Source organism: Poecilia mexicana, unplaced genomic scaffold (genome assembly GCF_051168715.1).
Source record: "Poecilia mexicana isolate PSO_F unplaced genomic scaffold, ASM5116871v1 scaffold_16, whole genome shotgun sequence".
NCBI lineage: Eukaryota > Metazoa > Chordata > Actinopteri > Cyprinodontiformes > Poeciliidae > Poecilia > Poecilia mexicana.
Window position 1 is genome coordinate 28,356,121 of NW_028263385.1, and position 15,692 is coordinate 28,371,812.

Below are 15,692 nucleotides of genomic sequence, written 5' to 3' on the forward strand. Positions count from 1 at the left end.
ACGGCGATGTAAGTACATAATCTATTGATGTCTTTTGTGTTTTGTATTGTTGTCATTTAGCCCAAGCTAACACTGTGCTCAATGACGCCTCTACGTGTACTGTATCTCACATTACGTTACCCACAATATCTACGCACTTAGTGTCGGAATTGTAGTAAATTGAAAGCGATAATCTACATTGAAAAGATGCAGTGTTTGTGAAAACATGTTGGACACTCAGATTTTACTGATATTGTTTTTTTATTATTTATTATTTATGCTTAATTATTGCGCTTCTTGTCCCTCTCCGGGTTTAAAGATGTATGTTTGCTCCACTGTTTATGTGTTTGGAGCCATTTTCTTGTGTCCGAGTTGCGAATGTAAATGCTGAGTCAGGAGGGCGGGGCCAGCATAATCTTATGTGCATAATCGTGACGTAGTTCTAAAACAGCGCGTTCCGAAAAGAGCTAAAAACACGCAGAACTTATGGGGTGAAATCTTAATATCTGAGAATAACTTTTTGTATTAAATGTATTGAAGATGTTTTGTATAGCCCACAAAACTATCCTAGAATGATAAAGGAAGCACAATAGTGAACCTTTATTAAAACCATATCTTTTAACAATTGCTGAAAAGTTACTTATAATAGTTTTATCTTAATTTTAAGTCTATGAAGATATTTGCAATAGAAACTAGAGTAAAAATACTTGGTAGATATTGTGTTTTTGCAGTGAGGCAATCGGCCAGGTCACGGCGAAATGTCCCACAGCTTCCAATGGCCAATCCACCCATGCCAGAGAAGATTGGTTTCATAGAACCTCTTTATGTAACTTAAAGAAAAATGAAAATGTTTTGACATATTTTCATCTGTTTGAATTAAATTAGCAAATCATGGTTGTGTGTTTATGCTGATTAAAGGAGCACAGCTGGTTACATCATCCGGAGTGTGGTGCTGATATCTCGTAGAAATGCGTTATGGTACAGTAAAAATTCATAAACCACCGCTTCCCTCGTCAAGCATTGTACTGCCAGAGACAAGAGGAAGGAAGTAGCATTTGCTCAAGCATGAGTAGACCTTCTGTGAGTCACACGCCGCCACTGACCCGTGTAGCAACCTGATATGCTCACGCTGTGTCCTAACTGGCCCCGTGGCATAAAACCACGGCGGCACGCCAAGCCCAATGGGAAGCAGGCGCATGATGCTCAGTGACGGCTACAGACTTTTTTTTTTTTTTACTATCAAATTGAGAGAATGCATCTCCATACATGGGCATTGATGTAGCGCATGGGGCCTGCTCAGATCCCGCTTGATCAGCACGCGCAGCCCGTCTGGGTCAATCAAGTAAATCTGAACACTTTCATGCACATGTCTGTGTGTTTTTCATGAATATTTCATCAAATGAAAAGATGCTTTCGGGTGAGAAAAATCAATCCTGTTGCCAATGGCAACAAGCACTGGGGAGAAATGGGGATTAAAGATTAAGGAAACTGGCATGAAAGAAGAAAAGAAGCAGATGCAAGTTCACATCTAGATGTAGTTTTATTGCACAACTACCACGATATGCAGGGTATGAATGGTACAATTATTTGTTTTCCGAGCCTTTTATAAACATGAAATCATGCTTTGAAATATTTTACGTGACTGCATAGCATAGACGTGAAAGCTAAAAACATTTAGTGGGTTCTACTGACCAGCCCGTTGAGCAGATCCATCCTGAAAGCTTGACACAGCTGAAGAAATGTACCACAGCTTTATCTTCCAGCAGAAAGCTGAACGAGATGTTGAGTAGTGTTAACATAAAGGCAAATCCTCCACTATTACTGCAATAGATTCACTTTAAACGTCTAAAACTGTCATATCTATAAGAAATGTCTCTTGTTTACTGCTTTGATAGCATCTTGGTCATACTGCAGGGACACAGTTGGACATCCAGAGAGACTTTCATGTTCTCGGTCAGTTCAAACAGAGATGACTTTGCCTTCATAGGGCTTTCTGATCACAGCTGCAGGTCTGCCCACCTGCAGGCGACACACAAAGCCAAAAGAAAGGTTAAGTCTCTGTTGTGAAGCTCAGTGAATCCGCCAGTAGCTGTGTTTCTATTGACCATAAAATAACACAGTTTGACATTTCAGAAATAAATTAGCTTAATAGAAATGTGGCTATTTTGAAGAACTCTAGTTTTTTGATAAAATGCTTTAGTGTGAGGAGGAAGTGAGGTCTGTTTGGTCGCCACTTGCACAAAATGCAACGGCAACACTTTTTTCGCATCACACGAGTCATGTGGTCAACAACTGGACTGGATGACGACAATCAGTAGATGGAGGATGATTATCACACTAGCAAACTTATTCACGTGTGATTTTTAAATGTGTTATTTAACGGAAACTGCAATTGCAAAATTGTGTTTTTTCAACATTAGCTGAATATTGTTTTTTTTTTTTTTTTTTAAAGGAAATGCAGCTAGTGACAGCTAAATATGATTATGTGGGTATAAACTGGTGCCGAGAAGTTTTAGATTACCCAAAGACTTTCAAATCAAACTTGGATGTTGAGGTATATATTTAACCGTACGCTGTGCTACCTTGACGTCGATGCGTACATTGACTCACCTGGTCTCTTTGCCTGATTCTTTTGTAAACGAACTCGGAGAACGGTCCTCGGTGAACGAACTTGCCCTGACCCGGTGAGACGTGGAATTGCCTGTCCTCATAAACCACTTTCCCTCTAGAGATGGTGACTATGGGGATGCCGTGGCACTCCATGCCCTCAAAGATGTTGTAGTCCACAGCTTGGTGGTGGGTCTTGGCTGATATCCTCCTGCGGAGTCCCAAACATCAGAACTTTTCAGTAATTGGCCGCAGCTGACAGAGGAAAGATCTTCAGTGAGACTGACTGAGTCAGACAGCAATCACTAAGGTTTAACTTTCATGACATTTTTTTTCTCTTACATACAGCATAACCAAAGCCTCTTTCTGTCAGTAAAAAGCATTTCAACATGTATTTGTTTCTTATTACATAACTGTCCACATCATAATGCTAAAATGAGAATCTGGATATTGTGGATATTGAGTGTGGTATGAGTTGCATAAAAATATGGAATGAGTATTTTTCATTTTTCACCAAAACAAATTTAAAAATGATCTATTACATAAAAAAGTTAAAAAAAAATAATTTATGCAAAATCAGAACTCATGAACTTCTTTACAATAGAAGTGGATTTATTTTCCACAACTACTGCATTTCTTTCTTAGTAACATCATCATATAGGTGATCCCATAGGTGTGTAATACAATTTTGACTGATCTTCTTTCAACCCACATCTTTTTATTGATAAATTACATTTTGAGATTTTTACAGAAGATCCCACAGATTTTCTGTCAGATTTAGTTCTGGACCATTAAAAACATACAATATCTCCACATAAATTAATTATGTTTGTTAATTTGATTGTATGTCTAGGCTTAAAAATATTCCATCTTTATTTTCAGGATTCTAGCACCACAATGTTTTCTTCAGATCCGCTTTGACACAGTCCACTACAGGACTTCCTTCCTACATTTAAACCCAAAAATATTCAGACCCTGGGTAGATTTGTACATTTCCATGTACATTATATTCAACAATAAATGGAAAAATCTTTAGTGGAATTATTTCAATCAAATCATTTCATCTTTTGGCATGTTTGCTGTGGTATGTTTATGATGACGGTGTCGTTGCCATCACCCTAATTTTGTATTTCCCATAATTTTTCTTCAGAAATAAGAAGTGGACTCTGACTGGGCTACTTGGAAAGGTTATTATTTACAGTTAGAAGAAATGTGTTGATAAAAGTAAAAGATTAGATTACACATAAATCTGTGTGGGGTATGATTCATTTTGGACTAAATTGTATCTTTTTAAAGAATCTTAGATAATGACTTAATAGATCTTCTAACTTCCCTTTTAAAATAACCGTCACTGAAATTATTTAAATTGAATGTAGGTTGTTTTTTTTCCCCCCAGAAGCTGCAGTAGTAAAACCTGGCGGATGTGAGCCACCAGCCTTACAATTTAAATGTTCTGGGTGAAGATTTACATTCTGGATTAGACGTGGATGCTATTTAGACAGGAAGTGTCAAACACTGTAACAGTCTAAGCAAAGCCGCCCGACGGTTGCAGCACACTGATGGCAGCGCCTTGCCAAGCTTTTAACACAGCCTGAGGAAAACACAAGCAACACATCCATCATCTCCTGTAGCCTCCTAACAGCCAGAGGATTATCTAGAAGTGTGATTCAGTTTGAAATCCAAACACGCCTTCACCACAGACCACACTACCGCATCGATACTATAATCCGGTATTGCTCAAGAAAGTAATTTTTCTCTTCTTTTTTTTTTTTAATTCAGTTACAGTAATTTGGAAAAATATTCATGAACTCCACATTATAAGTTAGTTTTGTCTTCATTTGTTGAAAAGATTGTATGCATTTTGATTAATGGATCCAGTTGGCTCTGGAGTTGTAGCTTAACGTATTTTGAAGCCCATTAGTTTGGCTTCCGGATGCTGGAGAATATCTTTTGGTAATAAATGCACTTCGCTGTATGCAGACTGATGCTGCCCTACAAATAAATCACGTCCAGCTGAAAGACCAGATCGGTATGGTAGAGTAACACGAGTCGGACACAGTCTCTTCTTTAAATATGTTGTTTCCCTCCACCCACCCTCCGCCTTTCACACGCCTCCAAAGTTCTCATTGACACCCAGAGCCGTGCATCACGGCCACCGTTGTGTGCACTGACAAAAACAAGATGTGTCCTCATTACTCAAGCAGCTCAATTATGAGAAACGAGGCGACTCGAGTGAGCGTCAGTTACGCAACCGTTTGCGGCGCCCGGTCCCACCGGATGATGTTGAGGCGACGCTTGTGCCGGGGGCAATTAATTACGGCATTTCACAGATGACTTCACGGCCACGGCGGTTGAACACGAGGCGAGCGCGTGGTTGGAACGCGTTATGACATCGCCACACAAGCTACGACTGGAAGGAGAGAGTGGAACCGAGAGAAGACAAACAGTTTAGCTCTTTGGTATGACTACCGGGGATCCTTTAAGGGTTACACCAGTTTCCAAATGTAACAATGTATTCATTTACAGCACATCAGAGGGGTGATGCCTTTTGCTCCAGTTTACGTACAGTAAGCTATTCCACTGTAAACACAAAATCTTACCAAGCAATTTTGGTCTAGTTTCTGGTGAAAATATTAGTTTTATCGTATTTCAAGAGTACTAACTTACAAGTAACTTTTCAGCAAGATATAGGAGCTTGTTTTAATAATGGTCCCTTAATATTGCTGAAAAAGTACTGGTTCTGAGAGAAATAATCCATCAGTGGAACAAGACATTTAAACTTGTATAATGTAGAGAAAATGTCTTGCTCCTTATGCAGATTATTTTGCTTATAACTAGTACATTTTCATCAATATTAAAGGGGAGGTACTATTTGAAATGTTTTGAATTTTACATAATGTTATGTAAAATAACATTATGTAAAACATACCTGGAGTGATGCCTTGATCCTTTCATGTGTATTTAGAAATCCATTAATCTCCCATGGCAACCATTCAGCTGGTCAAAACAACAGGGTGGATCTAGCTCCGCCTTCTTGGCGAAGCTCCTCCTCTGAACTGTAGTTTCCAAGCTTACGAGCTTTCACTTCAGAGAGCACTCCTCCCACCTACTCCCCCACTCAGCTCCTTCAGACTGGTCAGCAGCAATTAGCAAACACCTGATGGAACTGTGCATCTGCTGAGCTCATTATAGGAGCTACTTCTCAGTGCAACACTAATAAAAAGTTGTTGAAAGGTTAGTAGAGGAGCCATGTCGAGATAATTTTCTGATGGCAGAGTTTCAAAAGGAGCAGGAGATTTTAAAGAGACAGAGGCACAATTTCAAGGCAATACAAAGAAAAATTTATTTTAAGTTATACAGTGTATTTTTATAATACTGAAGGTAACAGTTGTGCTATAAAATGCCCTGAAAGTGTATAACACTGCTACCCCTTTAAGGAATTATTGACTTAAAAAGAGCTCCCATTTCTTGCTGTAAGTTAGTTTTGTCTTACTTCAAATCAACTATGATCTCTTCACTAGAAACTAGACCAAAACTACTTGGTAAGAGCTTGTGTTTTTGCAGTGTAGAGATATCCCCAGAGGGCTCAATTAAGATCCAACAACAAACAGAGCAAAGCACAGCCTCTCATTATATAAGTCTGACACTACATATGCCACTGGAATGCTTGATGGTCCTCTGTGTTTGGATATTTTGCAATTGCTCCACAAAACAGTTACTGTTTGTTTAAAATCTGGAATCAGGGTGCAATAATAGAATCATTTCATTTTTTTTCTTTCTTTTCTTAAATGCAGCATTGTTACATTCTAAACTGGTTGCTGAAAAATAATCTGAAAACTGCGTTCTATGCTGTATGACTGTTGGAGCTCCCACATGAAATATTTGTCACTTTTAGATGCTCACAGTTCCCCCCAGGGCATCATCCCACTGATAAACTGCATATCTGGCTTATGTAACAGTATTAAAAATGCTTCTGTTGAAAACATAATTTCCTAAAAAAGAAAAAATAGATAAAAAAAAAAACACTGCATCCTCCCTAAAAATGAACCATTCCAACATTCAGCCGGATTCAGATGTAAATTGTGTTCTGCATTCATTTGCAGCTTCAGATAAACGATGACATCCAGACTTCTGGATGATGCACATGCGTAATCAGCTTAGCATGTGTTAAGGTGGCACAACACGAAAGATAGAGTGCTTCTTTTTTTAGTTGCCCCCTATCTATAAAGTGCATGCTTTCGAGTGTTACAATCCTGAACTGTTATCTTATTTATTCCGACACGTTGAAGTCACGCTTTTAAATCTCCCCGGTGTTCCAGCAGCACTGTGTGCACTTCACCGCTGACAGAAGTGTTGAAATATTTCAACTGTAACGTATGAGAACCTTGAGTTTTGAAGGTTTCCTGAGCGTGGGGTCCTCACCTCGTCAGGTTGGGGTCCCACACCACCACGTCGGCGTCTGAGTTTTTGGCGATGCGGCCTTTCTGCGGGTAAAAGTTGAAGATTTTTGCTGCGTTGCTGCTCGTGACGGCCACGAATCGATTCTCGTCCATTTTGCCGCTGTGCTAAAGGCGTGGAAGGACAGGGGGAAGAACGTGAGGGGCCCACGGCGAATGACAACAATATATGGAATTAGCACACAATAGGTCAGCACTTAACTTTGCAAGCGGCAGCCCTCTCGTGCCAAAATATCATCTATAATTTGTGATTTGTAAGCACTGTTGCTTGTAGTAAATCTTTCTAGCCTGGCTGAAAACACTCCCCACAGCAACAGCAGGAGAACGCAGCGTCAGCAACTCTGCAGCAAATCTGCTGCTTTGTGACTATTACATTTTCTGATTGCGATGCAGAAAAAAAACAGAAATGTGCTTTTAACATTACTGTATGCAAAGAATACACACACACACATGCACGCAAGTTTGCATTTCTACCGCTATTAGGACTTTGCATTGACTTCCATTTATTTTACGAACTGCATTTATGCCTAATGGACATTTTTCCTAGTCATTTCTAGCCAATCCTAACCCTAACCTTACCCAAACCTTAATTCACACTGTACCTCTAAACTTAACAAGCAGAAGACAGTAGAACTGCAAAACTAGTGAGGACCCTGAAAATGTCCTCACTTCCACAAATGACCTCAATTTGTCGGTGAAAATGGGGAAAGTGGTTCCCGATATGCAGTATATGCAAGTACACTCACACACACACCCACACGCACGCACGCACACACACAGAGTATCTATCTTCGCAGGGACTTTATATTTGCTTCCATTCATCATTTATCAATTTCTATGGATTAATGCCAACCCTAAACCTAACCTGAACTCAATTTACATTAGCCCAAAAACATCACCCCACAGTTCCTTACTGTGTATCAAATGCAAAGCCACACACAGAGATGGGTGGCTGTGGTTGTGACTATGTACATTTTGAGATTAGTGTTCCTTCCCCCCTCACCCCCCGTCACTTCACCATGGTGGAGTTGCATTTTAAATACATAGTTACATACATATATTACATACATAGCTCTTATTCTGACACACAATTGAACAATGGAGAGTAACACAGACTGTCATTCTGCACTGGATGCTCCTAAACAAGGACAGCGTTCTTGAAAGCATATACATGCCACTTGAATTTTTTTCACATTTTTCCCTTTACAACCAAACAACCAATTTTAAATTTATTTAAAATTTTAAAGAGGTGTCATGTGATACAACACAATGTAGTGCATAGTGTAGAAATGTAAGCAGTTTGGTTCAGGTTAGACAGTAAGCTTAAATCTGTTTATTGTTTTGTCTCTGAGCTGTTTAGTGTCTCACACAGAGCAGATGTTTGATGCAGACCTACCACTCCTCTCTCCCAGATGACAGACATCCTGTCCTCCACTCCATTCACTCCGTTTGGGATCTTGGTGAAGTCGTCTTTGCCCAGGGCCTTCTGGCACACAGAAAAGGTGCAGTTGTCCGTTCCCGTCACACTCAAATCATCACTAAACACAAAATTATAAAATAAAAACTTTCATATTTTAAATCTCCTAAATTCTCAACCTAGAGGTATGACTGTTAAATTAAATAGTAAAAAACTGAGATATTGTGAAAGAATTCCATACCTTTAGAAAGTGAAACTCTCAATTTATATAGATTGATTACATATGGCGATATATTTCAAGTTTTTATTTCTCATCATTCTGATCATTACAGTTTGCAGGGAATGATCACCTGAAATTCTCTCAAAATTTTGGTATTGTGAAAAAAGTTAAATATAAATCTTGGTTTCGCACCTTAATCAGCCAGTGCACCTTCAATGCACTGAAAAAAGAAAACTGGCAATCCAACTAAAAAAATTTGTAAATTTGTTCCAAGTAACCAAATCAAGTTCATCCAAGTAAATATATTATGTTTAATAAATTGTAATGTTAAACAAATGTAAATAAAGTATATTTGTCAGACTTGATTTGTTATATATAATCGAATTAACTCAACTTTTTTTAAGTTGGAGCTCCATTATCTTTTTTCAGTCTGGGTCAGTTGGCTACAGTCTTCAGTACTCCAAGAGCCACTAAGCACAGATGAATTCTATATTTGGTCTACAAGTGTCTTACCTGGGTTAAGGAGAAAAAAATGGAGCTATTGGTCGGTGGTCCAATGTGAGCTTTATACATGAAAGTGAAATTTGCATTTCATTTGGAAATCTAGTTCCTGGACTTCCATTACCTCTCAGCAGAACAAGCTAATCGCCTCCGTGCCACGCCACAATGATGCAGCAATTATGTAATACATGAGTTTCATTTCCTGAAATAAGTGTCAAGAAATATCAAACTTTTTCACAATATTGTAATTTCTTTAAGATGCACCTATATGCTACATGCAAAATTTCTTGGTACATTTTGTGTTTATGTCCACCTACTTGGCCAAGAGGTCCATGAGGTACGCCGGGGTGCTGGGATCAGGTCTAAGAGGAGGACCCATGACAAAACCAGCAGCATGGGCCCAGTCTTTGTGCCAGTAGTGGGTCCCATCAGTGCCTAAACCAGCTGCAATTGGCTCCCCGAACACCACACGGCCTATAAAACGGTCAACAAATAAAAAAAGACACATTTCAATTACAACAAGGCATCATTTATTTGCATTTTCTATTTGAGCTCTTTTTCTGTCATCATCAAATCTGTGGATCGGATTATGATTATGATCAGATCTCCACCCCAGCTAGAGCTGTGAGTCAGTTTGTTCATATCATATCGTACACAGATTAGTATTTTGTCCACACTCCATGTCAGTAGTTAACAGAAATGCTCCTTTGTTGTTTTACAGCTGACATAAATATTTTGTTTTAGTGTTGATTTTTTTTTCCAAGTTTATTATTTTAAAACAGGACATTACATGTTACTTAACATTCACATGAAAATACATGAGATCATAGCCAACTGGCTAATTTCCATCATTGGTCCCATTGGCAGGTTTTTGTATATTATGTTAAATTAGAAAAAGCAGGCTTAGACTATTACACAAATAAAAATAAAAACTCTTTAAAAAGTAGAAAAGGGGGTAAGTGTAAGGTATAATGGTTCAATAATTTTCACTTTAGGCTGATAAGTTGAATAGTGTTAGTATAAAGGCACTAAAAATTGTTGTACAGTGACTAAAAATATTTGAAAAAATAAAAGTTTTCATGACTAGACAAATTGGTGTCCTAGACCACCGTAACAAACAAACCTTCATAATGTTAACTAAAATAGCGAGGGAGAGAGAAGTAGTTCAGTTATGCTAGCTTGACTTTGACAACCTTAATATGTAGATGTGCTGCAGAATTTGTTTCGGTTCAGCTAAAAAAAAACAAAGAAATTAAGGTGACCCACATACCAACTCTCTGAGAGATCATCAGTAGAGCAGGCGTTTAAATTAGCTAATTAACCACCGCTGTGATCAGAAGATCACTTACTAATAACAAAATAAACATGAAGCCTGAAAACATGATGATGTAAAGGAGTGGATGTTCTCTTCTAAGTGTGAAATGTTTGCATGTTTTTTAGAGATGAATTTTGATGCTGCTATGGTAGCAAGTTTGTGTATAGCGTAGCCGACACAGAAAGCATTGTTGTGCGCATCTGCAAAATTTCTGAATGCAAAGAATAACATGCAACATACCTATGGTTTGCGGCCCCTGCCTGGTCTAGACACGCCCCTGGCCCCCCACTCACCGTCCCTGCGTGCATCAGCCACCACCTTGGCAGCAGATTTGCTCATGACATGGACCACGTAGAGCGGGCAGTTGACAGCGTGGGCAATGGTGATCGCTCGCTGCGTGGCCTCGGCCTCCACCTCCTCTGGCCGGCAGAGTTCATGACCTTCAGGCCCCCTGATTCCCATGGACAGCATCTTTTTGGCCCCCTGGGGGGTCCCAGCATAGAACAGACACAACAAAGGCAGGATGAAGTGCAAAAGAAAAGCAGGGCCTTCTAAAAGTGTTTATACCCCAGGAGCTTTGGCTCATACTATGTCCAACCACAAACCTTTATGTTCTTAGTTAGGATTTTATGTGGCAGATCAACACAATGTAGAGAATAATTGTAAAGTGGAAGAAAATGTTACATAATTTTTTTTTTTTTTTGTCTTCGGCCCCAGTTACTCTGGTATCCCTAATACACAAACCCAATGCAACCAAAAGTCACTAAATTAGTGATTGGACCCAAGTTAAGTGTAATTTGAAGTCTTAATAAAACTGTAACCATTTTCCTTCTGATTCACAACAAATTTGTGTTTTTTTCTGTCAGATTAAATTCTAATAAAACACATTGAAGTCTGTTGTTTGTGGAGAAATCAAAGTAACTGGCACTTAAATTTTTTTTCATTACAAAAAGTATAGCATGAATAAGGGTGTACAGAAAATGGATGGATGGAATAAGAATTTTGGATTTAAAATTCAAATTCCTAAAGACTATTAATTATGAAAGCTCATCAAAATTCTGCTCAGCAGCAACAAATATTTCCTCTTCACTGTTAAACAGGCAGCTTCTCTAGCATTTGCTTCCTCCTAGTGGTGATTTGATTAAAAAACAGGATCCAAACGACCCTGTTCAGATCTATTTAACAAGATGCAGGTTCTGATGCAAATTAGTTTTCTCTCAAAGTGATGAAGTTGGAATAAAGTCAGTTGAAATGTCTTTTAATGACCGAAAGAAAAAATGACTTGGAGAATTTTTATTTAGCTGTTTTTCTGGGTGCTTTTATAGTTTGTGTATCCTTTCATGCAGAAGATTCAATGCAAAGCAGAAATCAGACTTTTGTGAATTTAGCTAAATTTTCCACTGTAGTTTCTACCCTTGTTTTCTCTACAGTTGAAACCATTAAGGTCAAACATTAACTCACAGCTACATCTGGCCTTGCATGTATGACATTGGACGTATTAGGACCATTGTAGATGGAGGAAAAAAAGAGGAGTAAATGCAGAAATATTTGGCTTAATCTCAGAAATGTCCTAAAAATATACAAAGAAATTTTTGAGCTTGAAAAGTTAAAAACTGGTCAAACTTTTGACTTTTCTAACTTGGGAATTTCTTTTTCTTTCTTTTGTTTTTAAGAGTGAAAACACTGTTTTTATTTTACGAGAAACTGCCTTTAAAAATTGGACAAAAATCCCCTATAAAAATAATTGGAACAGGAAAATACTAGAACTTCTTGGAACAAATGGCAATTTTTAAAAATGATACAAACCTCTGCGATCAAATCCCCATTTTCAGCATGCACTTGAGCTATAGCTCCAATCTCTTTACATTGGGCGAAGGCGGCGTATAGCTCAGAGTCCTGAAGCATAAACACATCCTTATAGGCCATGAACATCTTGAAGGAGTTCACTCCTTTTTCTTTGGCCAGAGTTTCCATCTCTTTCTTGACCTGCATTTTATTTAAAAGAAATACAACAGCTCAGAGCAAACAGCAGGACATTTGGAATTTTGCCTCTTTTGACAAAAAGTAATGCATCAGCAGGAGTCTGTGCCTTCACCTCATCACTCCACCACGTGACGGCGACATGCAGAGAGTAGTCACAGCAAACTTTGGCATCGGCTGTCCTACGCCAAGCGTCGTAGGCCTCCAGGAGAGACTTCCCCTTTTGGGGGATGACGAAGTCCAAGATCATTGTGGTTCCTCCAGCCAGAGCGGCCTGAGGAGAGGCAAAAGTTACCATAGAGGAGGAAGTTAGTGAACAAGAATAGCTACACTCAAGAGATGCATCGGTCACAAATATCTGATCCCTTCACTTTGTTCTGCCGGGCATCCGATACTGGAAAAGAAACAATCTGACCCTTTGTATGTCACATCACATTCCTTAGAGCGCGGTCCACTCCACCATGAGAGACCTTAAAGTAACCTATGTGCGTGTTAACGCCTGTAAAGCTCGTCAACAGACAGTTGGTAGCCTATTGTCGCTTTTATTTAGTTGATTTCACTGTAAAAATATTCTCATAGTGTTTTCGTGGTCAGCTGCACAGACGAGGATGGAAACCAAACTTATTCCAACGTAAACATTTCTTTGAGGAAAAAAGAGGATAGCAGCCATTAATCAGAAAGACTGACAGACATTAGACTCTTTGGTGATTTGAAGTAAACCGTTTTTACAGGTTAAGAAGGTTAACGTTCATATATTTCATAAGTGAGCTTGGTAAGAGCCAATCAAATGTTGCATTATAGAAAAGGTACACATCTAATCATTAGTAACCATGGAGAAAATGCTCCAACATCATGTAGCCTTCCATGTACAAACAAAACTGGTTAACATCAAGACTTTTGTATGCTTTTAAGTCTGCTCCAGTGTAAGAGAAAACCCTGTTTATTATTTAGTGGTATAAATCATGTAGCACAAACTCAGGGAGTTTGTTGATTTGATCAAATCAACAAACGCATCAGGAAAGCGAAGGTATGGGTCTGTTTCTAAGCTAGCTACTTCCAACTTTTGTAAATTGTAACAAAAATTGTGTTTAAACCGTCATATGTGACAGTATAATATGAGACATAATTTGTGAAAAGATCGAGCTCCTCCACTTCCTCCCAGCACTACTATTACCGTCTGAAGAAAAGCAGCGGTCCAGGTCTTGGTGACATCATGTGCATGCTGCTAAATATGCTAATGGGAAACAAACAGCTCACCCTTCCAGGAAAACTGTTTATCCTCTGTTGTTGGTAGCCATGCTAGCTAGCCTTAGCATTTATAGCAGACCCTTCAGTGGTAAATTAGTTGTTGCATAGCACAGATGAAGGGGGAAAGGGTAAGCAGCATATACACGAGAGGATTGACAAGCACTAACACCCTCCTCCTGGCTCTGATTGGTTGTTCCTGACAGAGCTGTGTATTGGTGCAGCAAGACCATAAAGGTGAAGGCAAGGAAGCTTTATTTATTTATTTATTTTTATTCTGATTACTTGTTTCATATTATAATATCACAACATAGTGATAGTTTGAACAAATGTATAAAAAAAAAAACTAATTATAAAAGATTTTTTTAATAAAAGTTACATATTGTAGGAGGAACTGAGTTTTTTGCATGCCCAACTTTATTTCTCTGGTTGTGTGTAATAATGAGCCAATACTGCACCTTGGTCCCGATGTGGAAATCGTCCACAGCCTTGGTCCCCATGAACGCCAGCTCCATGTGTGTGTGTGTGTCTATCCCGCCCGGGATCACCAGCTTGTCTGTGGCGTTAATCACCCGCACTCCGGCTGGGATCTGCAGGTTTGGCCCAACTTCCACTATTTTCCCATTTTCGATGTAAACGTCGCTGATGACGGAACAGTCCTCGTTTACAACTTTCCCCCCTTTGATCAGGATCCTGCTGGGTTCTGCCATTCCTGCTGCAGGCGGCCAGCTGCTGCTGCTGCTGCTATTGTTGCTGCTCAGCGTTTGTAATGAGCAGCGGGGACAGGGTTTGTGCAAACTGAACTCTGCTCTGTTCCGGTTGTGTGCATAAGGTGAAAGTTCACCTGTCGGCTCCACACTGCGGGAGACATGTTCAGAGGTGCTCGCAAAGGGAGGCGTGTTAAACATTGGAACTACAGTTTTATCTAATGCAACAAAAGTGATATATTTTCTTTAACTTCCTTAGATCTGTTAATCTTCCCATAAGTCAATGTATTTTAATCAGTTATGCATGATGCACATCTATATATTCATTGACCTAATGCAGTTAATCTCCTTTCTGAATTTCTAAAATGCTTCTTGAAATGTATTTTTTAAAATGTATCCATATCACTTTATCTAAGCATTAATCTCTTAAGCAGAGTTCTGGACACGCATTGAGTCAGTCTGTTCCTCCTCAGCCTGGTTTGACTTTTATAAGGAACTTATTAAAGACAGGATGTTATGACAAGGTGAGAGCGAGGCCAGCATTCTTCTCCTATTCCAAATTCCAAAGTCGTACCGCTGTAAACCAGTAACCAGGATTTGTTTTTAGTCCACTTGTTTCAGGATCAGCTCCCTTGTGTTTGTTGATTAATCAATCAAACGTCATTTTACGCTCATCAGGCTGTGTCCAACTTTTGGTTTCCTGCAATTCATCAACGATCATACCACAAGTCAATGTGAAATAGTGAAAACAACTAAACTAGGAACATATACTGTTTGTAATGCTTGCTTATTTAATGCATCTAAACCAGAAAATAAAAAGAACTAGATTATTATTTCACGTTGTTCCTCAGCAAACTATAAAATAATCATTACCTGGTTGGTGTCGGGACGTCTGGGGAACTACTGAAATTAGAAAGTACGATAGTGGGTCATTAGGGGTCTAATAATTAACTTTTCCAATTCAGCCCCTCTGGAGGTTGAGTTCCTGTGTGTGTGTGTGTGTGTGTGTGTGTGTGGGTGTGCGTGTGTGTGTGTGTGTGAGACCTCAAGCAGCCGTTGTCAACACTGCTGTTGCATCTAGCAGCAAAAAAAAAAAATCTTGCACACTAAAGCCATTGAACGTACTTTTATTTGACCGCTTACCTGGTAAAGTTTTAAGGCTTATTTATTGAATATTTCACACTAAAATATTCAACTTGTTTAATGATGTTTAATTTAATTGCTGAAAAAAGACAAAGCAAATATTATCAAAATAAAGATGAAA

General features: G+C 38.9%; 1 protein-coding gene across 1 annotated transcript; it reads right to left on the minus strand.

Moving 5' to 3' along the window:
• Positions 1 to 1,500: 1,500 nt before the first annotated feature.
• On the minus strand, positions 1,501 to 15,123 carry dpys (dihydropyrimidinase). The gene is made up of 9 exons (XM_014990606.2): positions 14,180 to 15,123; positions 12,592 to 12,750; positions 12,303 to 12,482; positions 10,790 to 10,979; positions 9,499 to 9,655; positions 8,440 to 8,581; positions 7,009 to 7,151; positions 2,590 to 2,797; positions 1,501 to 1,998 (listed from the first exon to the last, which is right to left on the minus strand). The coding sequence occupies exons 1-9, from the start codon at positions 14,627 to 14,629 to the stop codon at positions 1,939 to 1,941; spliced, it is 1,689 nt and encodes a 562-aa protein (XP_014846092.2). The 5' UTR covers positions 14,630 to 15,123; the 3' UTR covers positions 1,501 to 1,938.
• Positions 15,124 to 15,692: the final 569 nt, after the last annotated feature.

Excerpts from the sequence above, each read along its gene's own strand:
- dpys (XM_014990606.2), bottom strand. The coding sequence starts at position 14,629 with ATGTTTAACACGCCTCCCTTTGCGAGCACCTCTGAACATGTCTCCCGC. Across the intron at positions 7,152-8,439 it reads TCATCTGGGAGAGAGGAGTG|CACAGCGGCAAAATGGACGA; the intron begins GTAGGTCTGCAT and ends CCACGCCTTTAG. Across the intron at positions 1,999-2,589 it reads GAATCAGGCAAAGAGACCAG|GTGGGCAGACCTGCAGCTGT; the intron begins GTGAGTCAATGT and ends TGTCGCCTGCAG.